This window comes from Anomaloglossus baeobatrachus, chromosome 11, assembly GCF_048569485.1.
Source record: "Anomaloglossus baeobatrachus isolate aAnoBae1 chromosome 11, aAnoBae1.hap1, whole genome shotgun sequence".
Lineage (NCBI taxonomy): Eukaryota > Metazoa > Chordata > Amphibia > Anura > Aromobatidae > Anomaloglossus > Anomaloglossus baeobatrachus.
In genome coordinates this window covers 129,724,657-129,743,420 of record NC_134363.1, presented here as the reverse complement: position 1 = coordinate 129,743,420, position 18,764 = coordinate 129,724,657, and the positions used below count along the sequence as shown (strand labels likewise).

Genomic DNA, 18,764 nt, shown 5'->3' with positions numbered 1-18,764 from the left:
AACTTTTTAGTCCATTAAGAAATTTGCAGCATCGCTTTAAGAAAACTAAACTTAGAATGTAGAGAATGTAGTAATATTAGTATCTCAATATATATTTAGATTGTTCCGGTTGTATTATGGATATTGGACACGAGTAAAAAAAAAATGCATATGCATTACAGAAATTCTTGTATCATTATTGGCATGAGTAGTCATAATTTAGCTAAAGCAAAATCTATTTGCTATACATGGAAAGTGTGGTCATTACAGTTACATTGGAAAATTGGCCCATTAATGTAAATTTCCCTTTTATAGAAGAAAAATATTTAAATGCCATTCCTTCATTTGCTGTCCTCCAATTTTACCCATTATTTTGTCCGCATATGCTAAAATATAAGGAAGAAGTGACCTTTATCTATGTTTAATCAGGTGTGGGTTTCAATTTTCAAAATGTTTTCACTAAATATGTCACGCTAATGTATAATGCAGCAAATGCTTCATAATATTACTGCATTTACTCAGACCAGGGACTGTAATATTTTTAAGGGTTTACAATGTTTTAGAAAGTGGAGACGTTTTTCGTAAATGTCTTAAATAAATAATGTTCTAAGTTAATTAAAAAGAAGAAAAACAAAGAAAAAAGTTTATAAATATTAAGGTATTTTCTCTTTTTGAATTGATTCGTACAAATGATTAAATATTGTTAGTGCAGTATATATGTTGGCAAATGCTTCATAATATTAGGGAGAGAATTTATTATTTCTGATTGTTTTAGAAAGTGGAGATTGTTCGGCAATTATCATAAGTAAAAAGCGAAGAAAAATGGGAAAAAATAAGTAGAAAATTAGGGTACTTTCCTCTTTTAATTGCCTCAAACAAATTATTATTACATTATTTTACATGTCCTATTTATTCAGATTTTTTATATAATCAAAGGGTTAATATTATGAAACTTTTTTTAATCATTTTACCTTCAGACTTTTTCTTTACTTCATATGAAATAATAATCATTACAATTCATTTTACCATTTGTGTACAATTGATTACATACACTGACGAGCAAAAGGGTAACAATGTTTTGAACTTTTGACTTCCAGACTCCATATCTCACCATCCACTACAGCTTTGAGCGTGAGACTACCTTCATATTATAGACAATCATCTTGGCTATCTCATACATAAACTTCACTTGCAACTATTTAGTATATGATTAGTTATGCAGATTCTTGCCATGTCTCTGCATTGTTATTGTTTTGCTCCTAAAAATCTAAGTTTTAATTTTAATTATTTTGTTAGTATTTTGCAAATCCACTTTTGACTTTCAACACTGCCTGAATCCTTCTGGGCTCTTGATCAGATTCAAGAATGTCTTGATCGAAATCTGATTCCATGTCTCTTCTATCCGTTTGCAATGTTGGTGCATACTGGTCGGCTCACTTGGGTATGTATACAGCTTTTTCTTCCATTGAACTCACAAATGGTCAGTTGGGTTGAGGTCTTGGGACTGTGGGGCCAATCCAACACCTCTACTTCATTGTCATTAAACCATTTCTTCGCCAATCTCATCGTATGCTTTGTATTGTTCTACTGCTGGAACACTGTCGTCCTTTTCATACCCATAGTGCTCGAGTGTATAAAGTTACTCATCTTGTAGGATACTCACATATAGATTAGCATTGAGACCACCATCAATCCTGGTCAAATATGCAATGCATTTGACTGTGAATCAACCCCATATCATCGGACTTCCTCCACCGAACTTGACAGTTCCTTCAATTTCTGGATACGTTATCCCCTTTTTCCTTTGTTTCTTCTAGACTCATCAGACTCATCTCAGACTCATCTAGGCCATCAGAGCTGCCTATTGACTTTCATCTCATCGCTCCAAGTCACTTGTTTCCAATCCTCTACTTTCCACTTCTTGTACTTTTTGGCAAACTCAAGATGACACTTCTTATGATGATATTGAAGTTGAGACTTCTTCCCTTGTTTCGGGCCACTATTCCAGACTTGCGCAATGTGCGTCACACAGTGCTTTCATGGATATTTGTGATCTCACTATTATGAAGCATATGAGCCACCTCCACTGACGTGTTTATGGCACCAAAACTGATAGACCTTGTGATAAGCCGACTTGATGACTCCGATATTTTGCCTGGACATCACCTCCTGGCTTTTGAATGGATGGACAGATTTCATTTCATATTCTTTGAAATGTCATGACCTCACATGATGTAGTTTGGCAATTTTCTTTGCCAAGAGATCACTTACCATGAGCTGGATGATGCTGTTTCTCTTTTTTTGGAAAAGCTTCTTCATAGCTGCTCCTCGATTCGAACCAGTGACCTTTCGCTTGGAAATCAACCTAATAACACACTGAGCTATTAAAGAATTTGAGAACAGGTTGGAATGTGTAATATACAGGAAGGAAAGGTTTGTTCAAATACCTGGAGCAAAACAGTAACAATGCAGTGACATTACAAGAATTTGCATAACTAATCATAAGCTAAATATCTGAAAGTCATATTTATGTATGAGATAGCCAAGATGATTGTCTATAAAATGAAGGTCGTCTTGGTAAGATATGGAGCCTGAAACCAAAAATTCTAAACATTGTTACCCTTTTGCTTATCACTGTAAACGTCATTAAATCTGTGTAAACAAAAAAAATGGATGACAAAGATATGACAAGCAACAATAGTCATGAGTCACAGCTTTTCCAATACTGTACAACCCCTTTATGAGTTGGGTCTTGAAAGATTAATGGTAAGGTTGCACAAAATGATTTGCAGGATCAAGGGCGTAACTACAATGATTGCAGGGTGTTGCAGTTGCACTTATTCCCTGCAGCGTAAGTTGCTCCAAATGGTTACTTTGGCTCATATGAGAGGAAGATCCTTGATAATTGGGGACCCTGTTGTGGATTTTGCACTGGAGCCTATGCATTGCAAGTTACCCCAACCGCGCAGGAGCCTGGTTTCAGTGGCCATGAAGATAGTCTATGACTGTCTGACCAGAGCTATGCAAACCTTCAGGCGTCCACAGCACCTATTCTGATTAGCAAGCCCAGCATGATGTCATCACTGCGACGTGAAGCACATATGACATCATGCCAGGTGCTGCAAATTTTTCTGCTCAACTGTATTTAAAGGGATTTAGCAAATATTTCTTCTAATTAGGACATTCTGAATTAATAGTGTTTCTTTATCTCCTAGCAAGAGGCGAGAGAAACTAAAAATAATGGATTCTGCTTTTTGAGGACCTGGCATGTCAATGCTTTAGTTTGGCAGGTCATTGATGCCACTGGGAGTGTGTATTGTCTTATGGCCTCCAAGGTGACACTGTATGGAATCGATCAATGGGTATCTCAGCAGCAGGATATCCTGTAATCAGTCCATCCTTAACAGACTCGTCAAGCAAAAATGGATTGTCCACAATGACCACTTCTTTAAAACATGGTGGAAGTTACAAACACCACCGGAGGATGCCTATAAATATACTTTAGCTTATATATTCCCAAAGTTTGTCACAATTCAGCATTAATATTGTTTGAGGTTGTTTCACTTTTATTGCGGTTGTGGCTCATGGGCAAGTTCTGTCTGAGCCTGAGCCATGTAAGGTGCGTCTACAAGCCTTCAGAAAGCCGGGAGATAAATGTGTGCTATCGGTGCTTAAGTTGTGTTGTTCCCACGGAATAATAGGAGCTATAGCCCGTAAGTGCTGGCGAATCTTTCATATGTAGAGGCTAAACTGCAAAGCTCCGGTTTGTAGGATTCCTAGTATTAGGTCCTTTAGAGAGGATCTAAAACTGACAATCCTGCAGGGCTCAGACTATATGTTTATTTAATACAGACATTTTACTACTGGACTGGTATGTTTTACTTGAGAAGAAAATCTTAACTCTTTCGCCTCTGGAGAATATGAGCGTTTGCTTCAATGTACTATTAAATCACTCAAAAATTGAATTTTGGGCAGATTCGATCAATTCGGGGAGGGAAATTCCATTTGCACTGAATACATTTGATACATTGACTAATAAAAAAATGATTATACAAACCTTTCCTCAGCCGTCCTCATATCTGTCCCACCCCAACCAGCGCACCAATCAGGTCTTCTCTCTTCTCTTGCTTTCTTTCTTGTCCTATCTTCCTTCCAGCCAAGTCTTTCATCCAAAAAGTCCCACGTTGTTACATAAGATGCCATGCATGTTGTTGATGTGTGTCACAAAATATGCAGCCATTTGGGGCAAAAGAGACATTATTAATGTGAGTTACGCCCCACGAGATGGTGAGGGGATTAATGAATGGAAGATTTAGGTGGATGAATAGTAGAAAATAGATGAAATGAGATGGACGATAGAAGAGGTGATAATAAGATCATTGGCGGAAGGGGAAAGGTGAGTATAAGGATTTTTTAACTCCCTTTTAGCCCTCAAAATTCAGAAAAATGGTGACTAAGGGGCATTATACTGAGTTCGTCTGAAGCAAATTTTAAAAAAGTTAAAATTTTAGTAATTCTGGATTGTTTTGATTCTCTTCATCTCGATTTGTTCATTACCAATGGCTACTGTTAGGTTAGAGTTTGGTCACTTGATTCCTATTACAGTCAAAGTCTTATGACTTTGGTGTGACAAAAAGTTCTGATAAAAAAAGCTCTAAAAGCACAAAACTACACACATTGCGTCAATGCTTTTTTATTACCATTTGGGTTAGTCACTCACTTGTACTGTCGGCTAATGGTTGAGCAACCAAAGCCACCATGTTTCCTAGTTTTGGACTTGCAATTGATATTGTAATTTCAAGAGGTGGATGGCAGAAGAGATATTTGCAGAGATTCTTGACATCATGGAGATGAAACAGTATATAGATACAGGACTAAGGCTCTGAGTTCACATGTCCTGTAGTCGTCTAATAGAACAGATCTTGCAGAGATCCATTGGCAAAATTATTTCTGCTGGATCTATTTTTTTAATCAATCCTCCATTTGCAATGGATACTGTATGAAAAAAAACGGATCCTTTACAAATGCAAGAATAATGGATGGCTAAGTAGCAATCCATTAACGGATCCCTTTTCCATAGACTCCCATGAATAAGAGTGGAGATCCAGCAACCGACCTTCTAAAATATTCCAAACTTTATTATCCAATTATTAAATATAGTCCCAAGACGGTAGTACAAAAACTAGATAACCAAAGTTTCAAAAACAGACGCGTTTCGGATATTATTCCTTAGTCATTATTTCACAATGACTAATGAATAAGGAATAATATCCGAAACGCGTCTGTTTATGACACTTTGGTTATCTGGTTTTTGTACTTTTGTCTTGGGACTATTTTTAACAATTGGATAATAAAGTTTGGAATATTTTAGAAGGTCGGTTGCTGGATCTCCACTCTTTTTCATTATAGTTCTGTTTGGCATCATGGTGTCCGTGCAATAGACCCTCTACAGGAGAAGGTGAGCTGAAATACCCTTTTTTTCCCCATAGACTCCCATGTTAAAAAAAAACAACAAAAAAAACGGCAGACATCACATTTAATAAAGGTCAAAAAAGTTGAGTTCGCAGAATTTTTTTGCCAACAGATCTTTGCAGGATCAGTTCTAATAGATGATTACTGGACATGTGAACCCAGCGATGATCAGCTCTGCATGCACTTGGAGGCACGGTGGTGTCAGACTCTGTTCACACTACAGAGTTTGAAAAGCAACCTGATGCTTCAAAGTTGTTCAACCAGAGCTGGTCATTGGCTGATTCAGATTCACTGGTCTTCAGCCCTGCAGGAGTTAATTCCTGTAGACTAGTGAGCAGGAACTAGGAGCTCAGGTTTCTAATTACCACGTACAGCTGTCTCCTTCCTATTTGAGGTATCGGTTTCTTTCAGTCTGAGCCGATAATTGCTCCAGCTTGTGCAGCGATTCCCGGTCTTATTATGGTGATCCTCTTTTGGTGATCTGCGGTGTGCTTATTGTGTTCTGTGGAAGTTTCCCAGTTGTCAGTTTACTTCCTCCCTTTTATGTTATTTTTCCCTAAGAACTTATTGACACTCCTTTATGTTTGATTGCTGTGTGCAGCAGTTTTGGTTTCTCCCCGTCTGTGTTTTGTTGTTGGGTTTGTGACAACAGTTCAGGCTCACCCCTTAGGTGGAGGAGGGAGTGGGGATTGCAGGGACTGGACAGGAGTTAGGGTCACGCCGGCAACTCAGACCTCGCTACCATCAAGCATACCTCTGAGATAAGGGACAGTGCAGGCTTCCAAGTTTGAGGATTAGCCTAGGTGTTCTTACTTTGTCACTCTGCGCTGTGAAAGACAGTAAAGGTAATACTGTGAAGGAAACCTATCAGTGATCTTGCTTAGAATATTTAAGAAAGTTTATGCTTCTGATTTTCTAGATTTTTTACTTCTAAATCGTACACTGCATTGATTTTAGTGTAAAGGGGCAATAATATAGAGTGAAGGGGAAAGTGCCAGGAAACATATTTCATTTCTATTATCTATTTGTGACTCTGTGACCAAAGTATATCTCCAAAAAAACTGAATATGGCAGCCAGAGAATAACTCACTGATATTGGATATTCTGCTTTCTATTTATAAGCAAAGAATTCGGTAAACCTGAAAAAACCTCGAATGTGTACATCCACATGTAGAATAATATAGTCTGCCTTTCATGTGAACAATCCACTTATGTATTATTGCTTTTCTCGTCCCTTTGTACTCAGGATTTGCCTTTCTTGTGGCTTGTTCTATAATTTTCTGCTATTCTACAAATGATAAGGTTCCTATGCAAACACATTATTTTCATGGAGCTTAAAATGGTATTGACATCTTTTACCAATCACGCACTTGCCTTCTGTACAGATACATAATGTTTAAACTTTATACTATAGAAGCCGGTCGGAAAAGGGAAAAATAGTTTATCTTTTTTTTATTATGTTGTGCCGGCGTGCAGCCGCTGCTCTAAATATGAGGAAGACGGAGATATTTAGGGGTACTTTGCACGCTGCAACATCGCTAGCCGATTGTAGCGATGCTGAGCACGATAGTCCCCGCCCCCGTTGCAGATGCGATATCTTGTGATAGCTGCCGTAGCGAACATTATCGCTATGGCAGCTTCACACGCACTTACTTGCCCTGCGATGTCACACGGCAGGCGTCCAATAGAAGTGAAGGGGCGGAGATGAGCGGGCGTAAACATCCCGCCCACCTCCTTCCTTCCTCATTGCAGGCAGGATGCAGGTAAGGAGATGTTCCTCGCTCCTGCGGCTTCATACACAGCGATGTGTGCTGCCGCAGGAACGAGGAACAACATCGTACTTGTCGCTGCAGCGAAATTATGGAAATGACCGACACTACACAGATCACCGATTTACGACGCTTTTGCGATCGTTTATCGGTGCTTCTAGGCTTCATACGTTGCAACGTCGTTACCGGCGCTGGATGTGCGTCACTTTCGATTTGACCCCGACGAGATCGCAGTAGCGATGTCGCAACGTGCAAAGTACCCCTTAGAGTTAACATGGATTCGTTGGCTCAATATGGACTTGAGAGCTCAACAGAACTCATAGAAGTTGCCATCTTTTTTGATCTTCAGATTGTAACCATTTTGAATCGTTTGCGGATAAAATAAGCAGCCAATCAAAACATGTCAATATTTACATATGGATTGTAGTATAAGTCATACCCTAGCCATAGTGTTTAAGGGGGTGTAAAAGCCAAAAGCCCCTTTGCTACATAAGAAGACACCAATGTTAGAAATGGTAAATAGACGGTAGGTGGGAGGACTGGGAATAGATTTTGCTTTCGCACCCATTAACTTAAAGTTGTCTCTGGATCATATAATGAGTGTTAAAGTCGGAGAATCTACAACAATCAATCAGATCATTGGGATGATGGCATCAGTAGGAAGGAAGGGGGAAGTGACCACTTTTGGATTATGTGATTATTTTTGGACTTTGGGGCTGAGCATTTCAGCTATCATTTAAGGGGAAAGGGACCACTTTTAGATTATGTGATTATTTTTAGACTTTGAAGCTGAGCATTTCAGCCATCATTGAAGGGGAAAGAGACCCCTTTTGGATTATTTTAGGACCTTGGGACTGAGCATTTCAGCCATCATTGAAGGGGGAGGAGACCACTTTTGGACTATGTGATTATTTTTGGACTTTTGGGCTGAGCATTTCAGACATCATTTATCAATATAACTGCACTTTCATTATTGATATTATACTTTGAAATGCCTGCCACTTCCCAGGAGTTGTCGTTTCTGCTAAATATGTCATGGTAATTTCATACAATACTCCTCATCTCTTCTATATACACTACCATATGTGAGATATTGAACACTCTGTGGTGCATTAGGACCCAAATCATCAATGTTGGGGAAACATCATTTTACAATCTTGGGTGGAAAGTCTCTTTAGTGCATTTAAAATGTAATTCCAGCTAGGTGTACAAATCTCTTATTAAATCATTCCGTATAATTTTGCTATTTACATGAAACGCAAATGTGCATTCGCTAAATCAATTAAGAAAAACAAATCCCGGCTTTGTCTCAGGTAGCATTTGTATGATATTGCCTAGTCCAAAAAGCTATTAGCCCTAACTTTATCAGAGCTTAGGAACCAATTCAGGTTTTAATGATCATGGACCTGCCAAACTTAATTTGGAACTGACTATTAGCCAGATTATCAATGAACTAAAATCACCATTTTCATTCTAATGCAGTCGGCTACATATAAGTATGATAATTTAATTGCAATGAAATAACTGCAAATGATATTGTGAGTCTTAGCCCAATTTTTAGTTTATTACAGTATAAAATCTTAGTTTAGTTATCCATTACTATGAATATTCATATAGATAGATATGGGATAGATAATAGATGGATAATAGACAGATAGATGGATAGTATATAATAGATGGATAGATAGATGGAAAAATTATAAATAGATAGATAAATAGATAGATAGATATAGTATAGAAAAAAAACATCTGATAGGATGAGATAACGAAAGAAAGAAAGAAAGAAGGAAAGTAAGAAAGAAAGAACGATACATTCTGGTAGGTAGATAAGTAGAGAAAAAGAAAGGAAGAAAGAATGAAAGTGAGAAAGAAAAAGGAAGAAAGAATGGAAGAAAGAAAAAAATGAAAGAAAAAGAAAGAAAGAAAGAAAGAAAGAAAGAAAGAAAGAAGGAAAGAAAATGAGAGATACAGGAAGTCAGATAGATAGATAGGGTATAGAAACGGGATCGGAAAGGAGGAGATAGTTGTACAAGAGATGATCCAGGTCATATAAGAGAAAGAAAGAAAGAAATAAAGGAAGAAAGAAAGAAAAGAAAGAAAGAATGAGAGAGACAGGCAGGTAGGTAGATAGAGAGAAAGAAAGGAAGAAAGAATGAAAGCAAGAAAGAAAAAAAAATAAAGAAAGAATGAAATAAAGAAAGAAGGAAAGAAAATGAGAGAGAGAAGCAGATAGATGGATGGATCGATAGATAGATAGACAGATGGATAGACAGATGGATAGATAGATACATAGATAGATAGGTAGATTGATAGATATGGTATACAAAGATCATCTGAAAGGAGGAGATAGATGTACATGAGACGATACAGGTCATATACAGAGAAAGAAAGAAAGAAAGAAAGAAAGAAGAAAGAAAGAAAGAAAGAAAAAAAGAAAGAAAGAAAGAGAAAGAAAGAAAGTGAATGAGAGAAATAAAAAGATAAAAAAATAGACAGACTGGTAGAAAAAAAAGAAAGAAAAAAAGAAAGCAAGAAGGAAAGAATAAGAGAGAAGCAAAAAAAGTGAATGAGAGAAACAGAGAAATAAAGAATGAAAGAAAAAGATGAGAAAAGTAAAAAGAAAAGGAGAAGCGCGAAACAAGAATAAAAGAGGAAAGAGAGAAACAAAGAGAAAGAAAACAAAATAAAAGAGAAAAAAAGATACAATCTTCTACCCATTACATGATGTCTGAATAACTTTTTCCTGAGAAAACTCTTCTAATTCCTACAGACTGCTACAGCCCTTTTTGGGGGAATATATCAAAATTGAAATTTACATAAAATTTCCCTTTATCTCACAAGGTGGGCGGGGGGGTGGGGGGGATACATATTCAGCACCTCCAACTTTCTAGAACTCAGACTCAGGTATTTTTTTTATTGTTAACAATTAAATATTTCCCAGGAGACATTTGCAGCTTAAATGACAGCGTCCCACCAGGTTCTAAATAAGATTTGCATTTTGGATGTTTAGTCCCCTTTAATTTGAATGCCAGGCACTGCCAATTTACTGTTAGCAAATCAGAGACGCACCCAAACCCGGATCTGAAATTAATGGGCTGAATCTTGCCTGAAAGCAGAAGATATGACTTATGTGGATGTCACCCACTGGCTTTTTATGGAAATTATTAATAAATCAGTAATTCCATCTGCAAAGATGTTGTTGTGTTTATAAATATTTAATTTACCTTCAGGTGTCCGTGCTTTTTTTTTTTTCCTTTCTCAAAGCTTGATGACTTTGCTACACTCTCAGCAGAACAGAAACGTGTGTGAAGTTATCGGTGTAATTTCACATGACTTGTTTCGTGGTGGGAGAATCTGGTTTCATCTGTTCCATCATATTTGTGTAACTGTCTAGAAAAATTCTTTGTAGTGTGTTATGCTGGATAATGGCATTCAATTCACACTGACGGAGCACAAAAAAGTTAAATAAAGGAGACGATCAGTTTAAATACCCCATTAGGAAATTATGAGATAATGGTGGAACCTCATATTGATTCCTCTATTAGATGTGTGTCCCTAAAGCCCCCCACACATGTTAGCTAGCTGGCGGCCAAGTGATAGTTTAGCCAATAGTTACCTCTCCCCCATTCTTTGCTCCTATGCTCTTTATGAAAGACCCAATGAAATCCAAAGGATTGCCCATTGAAAACCCTACAAAATCCTTTGTCGAGTCGAGAGGTGTCCACATACATTAGGCTGGTGGACAAACTCACAATAAAAATTGTCCAAAATTACGATATAATTAGAGTCGTACCTACTGGTAAAAAATGTATTCTGATTATTCTGATTTCCTCTTTTTTAATTCATGATTGGTTTGGTGTTTTCCCCATCCTTGCCCCTCCTGAAGTTATCAGTTACTGAGAAGGGCTCTGCTATAATTGCTATCTGTTTCAGACGTTTTGGCTAAAAGAATTGAGGGTAGATGAGGTTGATTAAAGATGGGATCAAGAAAAGGGTTGGTAAACCCCTTACTTTGGAACAAGTGAAGGAGGTTACCGGCCCCGGGCAGCATCGGCACACTCTGCTTTGTCATTGATACACTGAGTGTGCTGCAACTTCGGTCAGGGTGTATAACACTTACTTGCATCTTTGGGTTGGTGCTCATCACCACTTCTGCTAGTCATCAATGTAAGTGGGTAGTCAGACACACGACACCAGAGGTCAGCTTTATTCTTCACACCATTATGACAGACGTGGCCTTCTTTCCTTGCTCTGTGTGCTGCTATGTTGGACCTCATCCTCAATACTCCAGGGTATTTGCCTCTTTCCTCCTAATACCACACACCTTCGTCCTTTTCTGGGCCCTATTGGCTTCTCTAGCCTGGTGACTGTCCGAGCCCACAGGGGTCAACCTTAGGCTATGACCTCCAGAGGTTTTCTCAGGGTTCCCTGACTGGCCCTAGCACCAAGGCCATGTCTTCTCACTTTGAACGCACTTCTTCGACTGACTTCCTCTGGAGCCCCCCTTTAATAGCCATCCACCCTGCCACCTGACACTTCTCCCTTTACTACTTTAACACTTTCTAATCTAACATGCCTTCTAAACTAGTTTTAACACTAGAAGACCCAGGAATTTCGAGCTCCAAAGGGTTCCAATAGTAGAAATGTTAAATGACCCCTCTCTGGGACTTCTAGTGTTAATGAATCCCCAATTGTAAGTTATTCATATATATATTCAAAAGTAGACCACCTAATCACCGAAAAAAATCAGTAATTAGGTAAACTAGCTGTACCAACAACTATAACCTTGTACTGGATGGCAACATTTAGCAACCTGATCGACAGTCTTAACACTGCTACCTCCAGAACATACTCTTCTATAAACATTTAAATATCAACACATACATTTGTATTATTCAACAGCATACCCATGAAACAACATATTTACATCATTGGGCACTGCCCATCTATTACGCAGGTTCTCACAATTATGGGCTGAAAATTTGGGTCTAAATAATGAAACTGTAATAGGATGACCAGTGTCCTACTCCCCCTAGACTAATGTTGTGACTTATGGTATTGCATTTCATGGATGAGGGTCTTGGCGGAGGTCTTCAACCCACCCCAGCACAGTACAAAATACAGCATGGAAAATGAAGCATTGAGCAAATATCTTGTCATTCCTTGCTTTTATTGCCTGATCTAGGCTTTGTTGTTTTAATTTAGTTCATTGCCAGGTCTCATTTTATACCTTAATATGATATAATTTTATTTATATATTTTTTATATATATATACACATTTTTTATTTTTTAATTTAATGAATTTTTTATTCGTGTCTGTATCTGCTTTCCCTTTATTATTCTTGTATATATGTTTTTACTTGGGGACTTCATATGTATAGGTGTGTGTCATATTCTCACACTTATGTGTGTAGTTATTTCTACAGGTATATGCACGTGTATGCCTTTATTTTTGACTTGATTTTACTTGTGGTGCGTTTTTGTCATATTTCACCTGGGGCAGGTGCAATAGATCCTTTTGTTCTCACTTCTCACCCGTGGGATCACTATTGGACTTTTTTGGCTTTTTATAAGGGATCTTTTTCTATCACATTGGTATAACGTTGAACCAATGTATCTATGGGAAGAGTTAATCTAAATACTTTTCCCTTTTGATAGCTTGTAGGGAATGGCACACGCCGTTTAGATACTCGAATTATCCATGTTCCTTTGTTTAAATCCCCCGGGTTTGATTCCCACTGGAATCCTGGCCGTTGAATACCCCTATAGTGTTTTTTATGATTTTATGTACGGTTTCGTGCACAATATTATATTTCCGTTGTTATATATCATGGCATTCTTTTTGAAGCACACACTGGATACTTTTTCTTTTCACCGCATGCGCAATAGTATTTTTTCCCACGCTCTTGAACTTGTTCGACCCCACACATCACTTCGGCTTCTTATCTTGTTTTACCGCATGCGCAGTAGTAGTTTTTCCCACGGTCTTTGAACTGTGTGACCCTAGCACTTTCAATACTTGCAGTTCCTTTATTCTGGGCTTCTCACATTGTGTTCACTTTTATTACTAGAGGTTTCCTCATTATACGATGATGTTCTTCTGAGGAAATAAAACATTTTTTCTTATGTTCACTTCTGTCTGCACTGTTGGCTAAAGGGTCTTAACCTCTAAAACACTTGCCTTATAGATTGACTCTATGTTTCTGTGGGTTCGATTCTGACCCATCTTGCCTTTCCACATATTGATTATCCTTGGTTTTTTCTATATATTTTACCACTAGTAATAAATATACGTCTCCCATTAAAAAAAAAAAAAAAAAAAAAAGGATTTTGATGTTTCTTGTGCTTGTATTGTCCTGAGGAAGGCAGCAGAGCCTCCTGAAACGCGTAGACCTGAGCATGGAATAAAGTTACGTTAAATCCATCTCCTGCATGAGTGGTCGTTGGCGCGGTATTTATATTACCCATCTTTTCATTCATCTTCCCCTTTACTACTTTAACACTTTCTAATCTAACATGCCTTCTAAACTAGTTTTAACACTAGAAGACCCAGGAATTTCGAGCTCCAAAGGGTTCCAATAGTAGAAATGTTAAATGACTCCTCTCTGGGACTTCTAGTGTTAATGAATCCCCAATTATGAGTTATTCATATATATATTCAAAAGTAGACCACCTAATCACCGAAAAAAATCAGTAATTAGGTAAACTAGCTGTACCAACAACTATAACCTTGTACTGGATGGCAACATTTAGCAACCTGATCGACAGTCTTAACACTGCTACCTCCAGAACATACTCTTCTATAAACATTTAAATATCAACACATACATTTGTATTATTCAACAGCATACCCATGAAACAACATATTTACATCATTGGGCACTGCCCATCTATTACGCAGGTTCTCACAATTATGGGCTGAAAATTTGGGTCTAAATAATGAAACTGTAATAGGATGACCAGTGTCCTACTCCCCCTAGACTAATGTTGTGACTTATGGTATTGCATTTCATGGATGAGGGTCTTGGCGGAGGTCTTCAACCCACCCCAGCACAGTACAAAATACAGCATGGAAAATGAAGCATTGAGCAATGCCAGTTGAAAGCAATGGTTTATCCAAATTGTTGGCATGCCAGGTCCTTCGGAGTGAGAGAAGCCCCTTACAAAAATGGCCTGATCTTGTTATTTGAAGGATTCTCAAACTATTATATCCAAATGTTGTAATAGGGCATGCGGATAGGGGTTACCCTGCAGATGACACAACCATTTTGGTAGAAAATCAGAGAATCTGTTGGTGGCACCAGTGCCAGTGGTGGCTCATAAATTTAGTGTTTGACCCATTTGAGGTTCTAGAGAAGAAAGTATCAGGAAACTATCAATATAGCCAAATCTTCACTATCTCAAAATTCCATAAACGGTCGCTTCAAATAAATATAGCCACAACTTGTTTTCATCTTGTTATTTATTATGCCTCTAAGCCAATATATTTTCCAAATTATCAACAACTATTTTCATTTTTCAGCTTTTTTTTTTTGGCTCTGTGTTTAAGCAGTTTTCAGGATCATTGGGTATGCACTTGAATGCCACGGCACACATAAGAAAAACATTAATGCTCACTAGATTGTCAAAATATATATCACTGACAACAACATAGAAATATCTGCCAAATAAGAGGCAGAAGGTCTAACTCAGCATAATCCAACTCAATGAGCCGAGACAAGAAGAAGCCGGGCCTTGAACTTGCGTGCCTCATGTGTTCTTTTCTACTTGTTTATGAGGGCTGTCTTATATTACCATGTCTAAGGTTTTTTTTTTCTGCAAGTAGCAAAATTTTATATATGTCTTATTATAACTTTATTTTTTATATCTTTTTTTAGGAAATCGCAGCTTATTTAATAACATTTGAAAAGCATGAAGAATGGCTGACAACCTCCCCTAAAACAAGGTAGGGACAGTAATTCTCAATCAATCATGTGTTACTAATAATATTTCTTTTACTGGTCTGGAAGTAAAAATACCTGATTCCCTGTGCTAATAAATAAATAATCAAATATATACATTTGCAATTATTTATTTTATTTTATTATTTATTTGTCCTTTTTTGTAGTTTATTTTAATATTAATTAAAATTCAGTTGAAAATTAGACGGGAAAAATTTACAAAAATATGATCATATATTTTTTATTTATTTTATATTATTATTTATTTTTCCTTTTTTCTAGCTTCTTATAATATTAATTACAATTCAGTTGAAAATTGAACGGTCAAAATGTTAAGAAATATGATCATATATTTTTTATTTATTTTATATTATTATTTATTTTTCCTTTTTTGTAGTTTTTTGTAATATTAATTACGATTCAGTTAAAAATGAAATGGTCAAAATTTAAAGAAATATGATCATATATTTTTTTTTAATTTTATTATTTATTTTTCCTATTTTTTTTTAGTTTCTTTTAATACGGTATTAATTAAAATTCAGTTGAAAATTAGATGGTCAAAAGTCAAAAACAATATATATTGATTTTATTTATTTTCTTCGTTTTTTCCTGTTTGTAAAATACTTCCCTTCTCCTGTATTATTATATTATTTACATAATTGATTAGAAAGCCTTCATTTGCTGTAATAGTGATCACTTCTTACATAAATGATCTTACAATACTCAAAATGTCACACAATACTGACTACTACTGGACAGAAAAAGTATTACACTAAGGTTTACTATACACAATAGGGAGATATATTCTAAATCGGCTAATTTCAGCACTTACCCATCTTATGTGATTGGGGTCCACACTGTCTCCCAATAGCAGATATTTCTGAGAAAGAAGTGTCCAAAAGTGTTTTTTTCCCTTCTCTCTATTGCAAACATATATACAGGGTAGGCCCGGTATATATGGTAGACATGGTATATATGGTAGACACAAGTCTGCATACACATCTGAGGGTCAGGAAGAATAACTGTCGGCTGCATGAGCATTTGGCAGACAGCTATCTAAAGTGTTTGGACAGTGTAGGAACTTTTTTTTCATAGGTGTTGTGATTTCTGTTATATGATGGACTGCACTGACACTGAAGAGCTCTGATGAGTAGTTATACATGTTTATATTAATATATACCATTCTAGTATATAGTAGAGAATAGGTTTTGCTTAGAGCATTTCTTTACTTGTGGTCCGCTATATAAATATCTAAGTGACCAATCTTCTACTCTGCAATGATGTCCTTACTGAACAAACAGGAAGCTGCTGTCAGACATAGTGAATCTCCCCATAGAGAAGGCAGAGATGGTTTATTATCGTCTCTGCCTTCCTGATTGCTGTATACACAGTGCTGAACAAGCGCTGCGTACACAGCATATAGGAAACGCTAATAACACTTCCTTTTGTTGATTAAGCAGTCGTTTGATTGAGTTTGGGGAGCTGCTGCGTCCTAGGAGACTCAATAAACTTTCCTATGTAGCCATGAGGATGCATTTTCACTGTGACTGGGGCTAATATACCAGCCCCAGTTACAGGAAAATAAAATAATAATAATTAAAGTTGAAAATATGGGGGCAAAATGTGTAAAGTAAATGGAATACAAAAGTTGGTAAAAAAAAAATAAAAAAAATCCACTTCAAATCTATACAATTGTTAATGGCACAATTGTTATCAAAATGTGTTTGATTAATAAAAATTATTCCTTCAGAAAGGGGAACAAATATTAAAATGTATTTTATGACCTTGTGGTCATAAAAAAAAATGTAAAAGAAAGACACCTATACCGTATTTTCCAGATTATAAGACACACTTTTTCCCCCCAAAACTTGGGGTAAAATGCGGGTGCGTCTTATAATCTGGATATGGCTTACTGGAGCGGCGGTGGTGCAGCATGGTCACAGGAGGCAGGGTCGGCAATGCTGAGGGCTCGAAGAAGGGGGTGTCACTGCAGTGGAGCAGCTCAGGAGGGTCACAGGACAGAGGGTCGGTGATGCGGTGGGTGCCATTGATCTGCTGGCGGAATGCATACTCCATTGAATCGCCCACGGTTGACGAGATTGACTTTAAGAAAATGGCCACAGAGGTAGCACGTGAGCAGATTGACGCCATGGACTTCAAGAATATGGCTGTGGCGTCCTATGTGCGCACGTGATGCCTCCGCGGCCATTTTCTTGAAGTCAATCTCATCAACCATGGGTGCTTCAATGTAGCTTGCAGTCTGCCAGCAGATCAATGGCACCTGCTGCCATGACACCTCCCAGCCCGCAGTATCACTGACCCTCTGTCCACTGACCCTCCTAAGCCGCAACACCCCCTCCTCCGAGCCCACAGCATTGCCAACCATGCCTCCTCCTGTGACCCTTATGAGTCGCTCCACCACGGCCGCTTCCCCCTGGGGAGATATTATAAGATGCACTAGGATTGTAAGACGGACCCTCATATTATTATTAAAAAATATTTTTCTTATTTTCCTCCTCTAAATTTGGGCTGTGTCTTATAATCTGGTGCGTCTTATAAAACATAAATACGGTACATTTGATTTTCACACCAATATCACCTGATATAGGCAAAATGATAAGAATTAGAAAATTAAGCCCCATGTATAACAAAGAAAGGATGCTATAATTATTTGAATATAAAAAAAATATTTTACTGTACTTTAAACCTTATGTATAAAAAAACCTGAAAATGTGAATGATCAGGAATGGGGTAAACGGCCTATTCCTGAACAGTTTAACTAAGTCATGCAGCAATAAATTTTTAATACTACAATGAAAAATAATGGAGATTGTTTTTAAAGTTTACAAACGACATGGAATTCACGCTGCATATTACGGTATTTCTTACAGTGTTTAGTGCAATAATTCATTTCTTAACAATCCTCAAGATCAAAACGGTTGAATAAAACTTGGGGAGTCGAAGACAATTTCAATCTTGATCCGTTCTCTCTGCTTCACAAAAAAATCCCTCTTATTTTCTAAATTTACACGCATTTAGCCTAATTTGAATATGCTAAATCACATTAAGTCTACACACGTGTGAAAAAATATTATGCAAATAATATAATTATACAGAAGTGCATTGTAATTATTATTTACAATATCACATCCCAAATCTCTTTGTTTAACTCTGCACTCAGGAAATAACCTTGAAACTATATTTATGTTTAAGAAAAAAAAAAAACTATAAAAACATCTTTTTGATTAAACAAAGTGTCGGTGATTATATAAAAAAAAGTGTCTGCTTTTTTTCGAAACAACACCTTTATTTTTGACAACCTGTGGCTGATGTTGCAGATCATTCTTACTTAATCGCTCCCCTCTCATTTTTGAAGTTTGGCATCTGGCATAATCAATGTGTTATTGGTGAAAGTTTTCTAAAAAAGAAGGTATATATGAAAGGGGTTGTCCACTTCTAAGAATCGGACAAAATGGGTTTGTCAATAGGAACTGAGTGCTGCACCTTCCACCCACTTCCTGTTGATTGCTCCTGTGTCAGAAGGCGGAGAAACAGAAGCTGGTGCTGATTGGTCGCGGGGCTCGTGTGAAGTCACAAGCCTGA

At 37.2% G+C, this 18,764-nt stretch overlaps 1 protein-coding gene across 5 annotated transcripts in view; it reads left to right on the top strand.

The window, feature by feature from the left end:
- CAMTA1 (calmodulin binding transcription activator 1) overlaps window positions 1–18,764 on the top strand; it is a 2,097,701-nt gene that overhangs the window by 431,675 nt on the left and 1,647,262 nt on the right. For all 5 annotated transcript variants that reach the window (XM_075328219.1, XM_075328220.1, XM_075328218.1 and 2 more), the window contains exon 3: window positions 15,099–15,166. In XM_075328219.1, coding sequence (XP_075184334.1) covers window positions 15,099–15,166 — 68 coding nt within the window. The remainder of the gene's footprint in view (window positions 1–15,098; window positions 15,167–18,764) is intronic.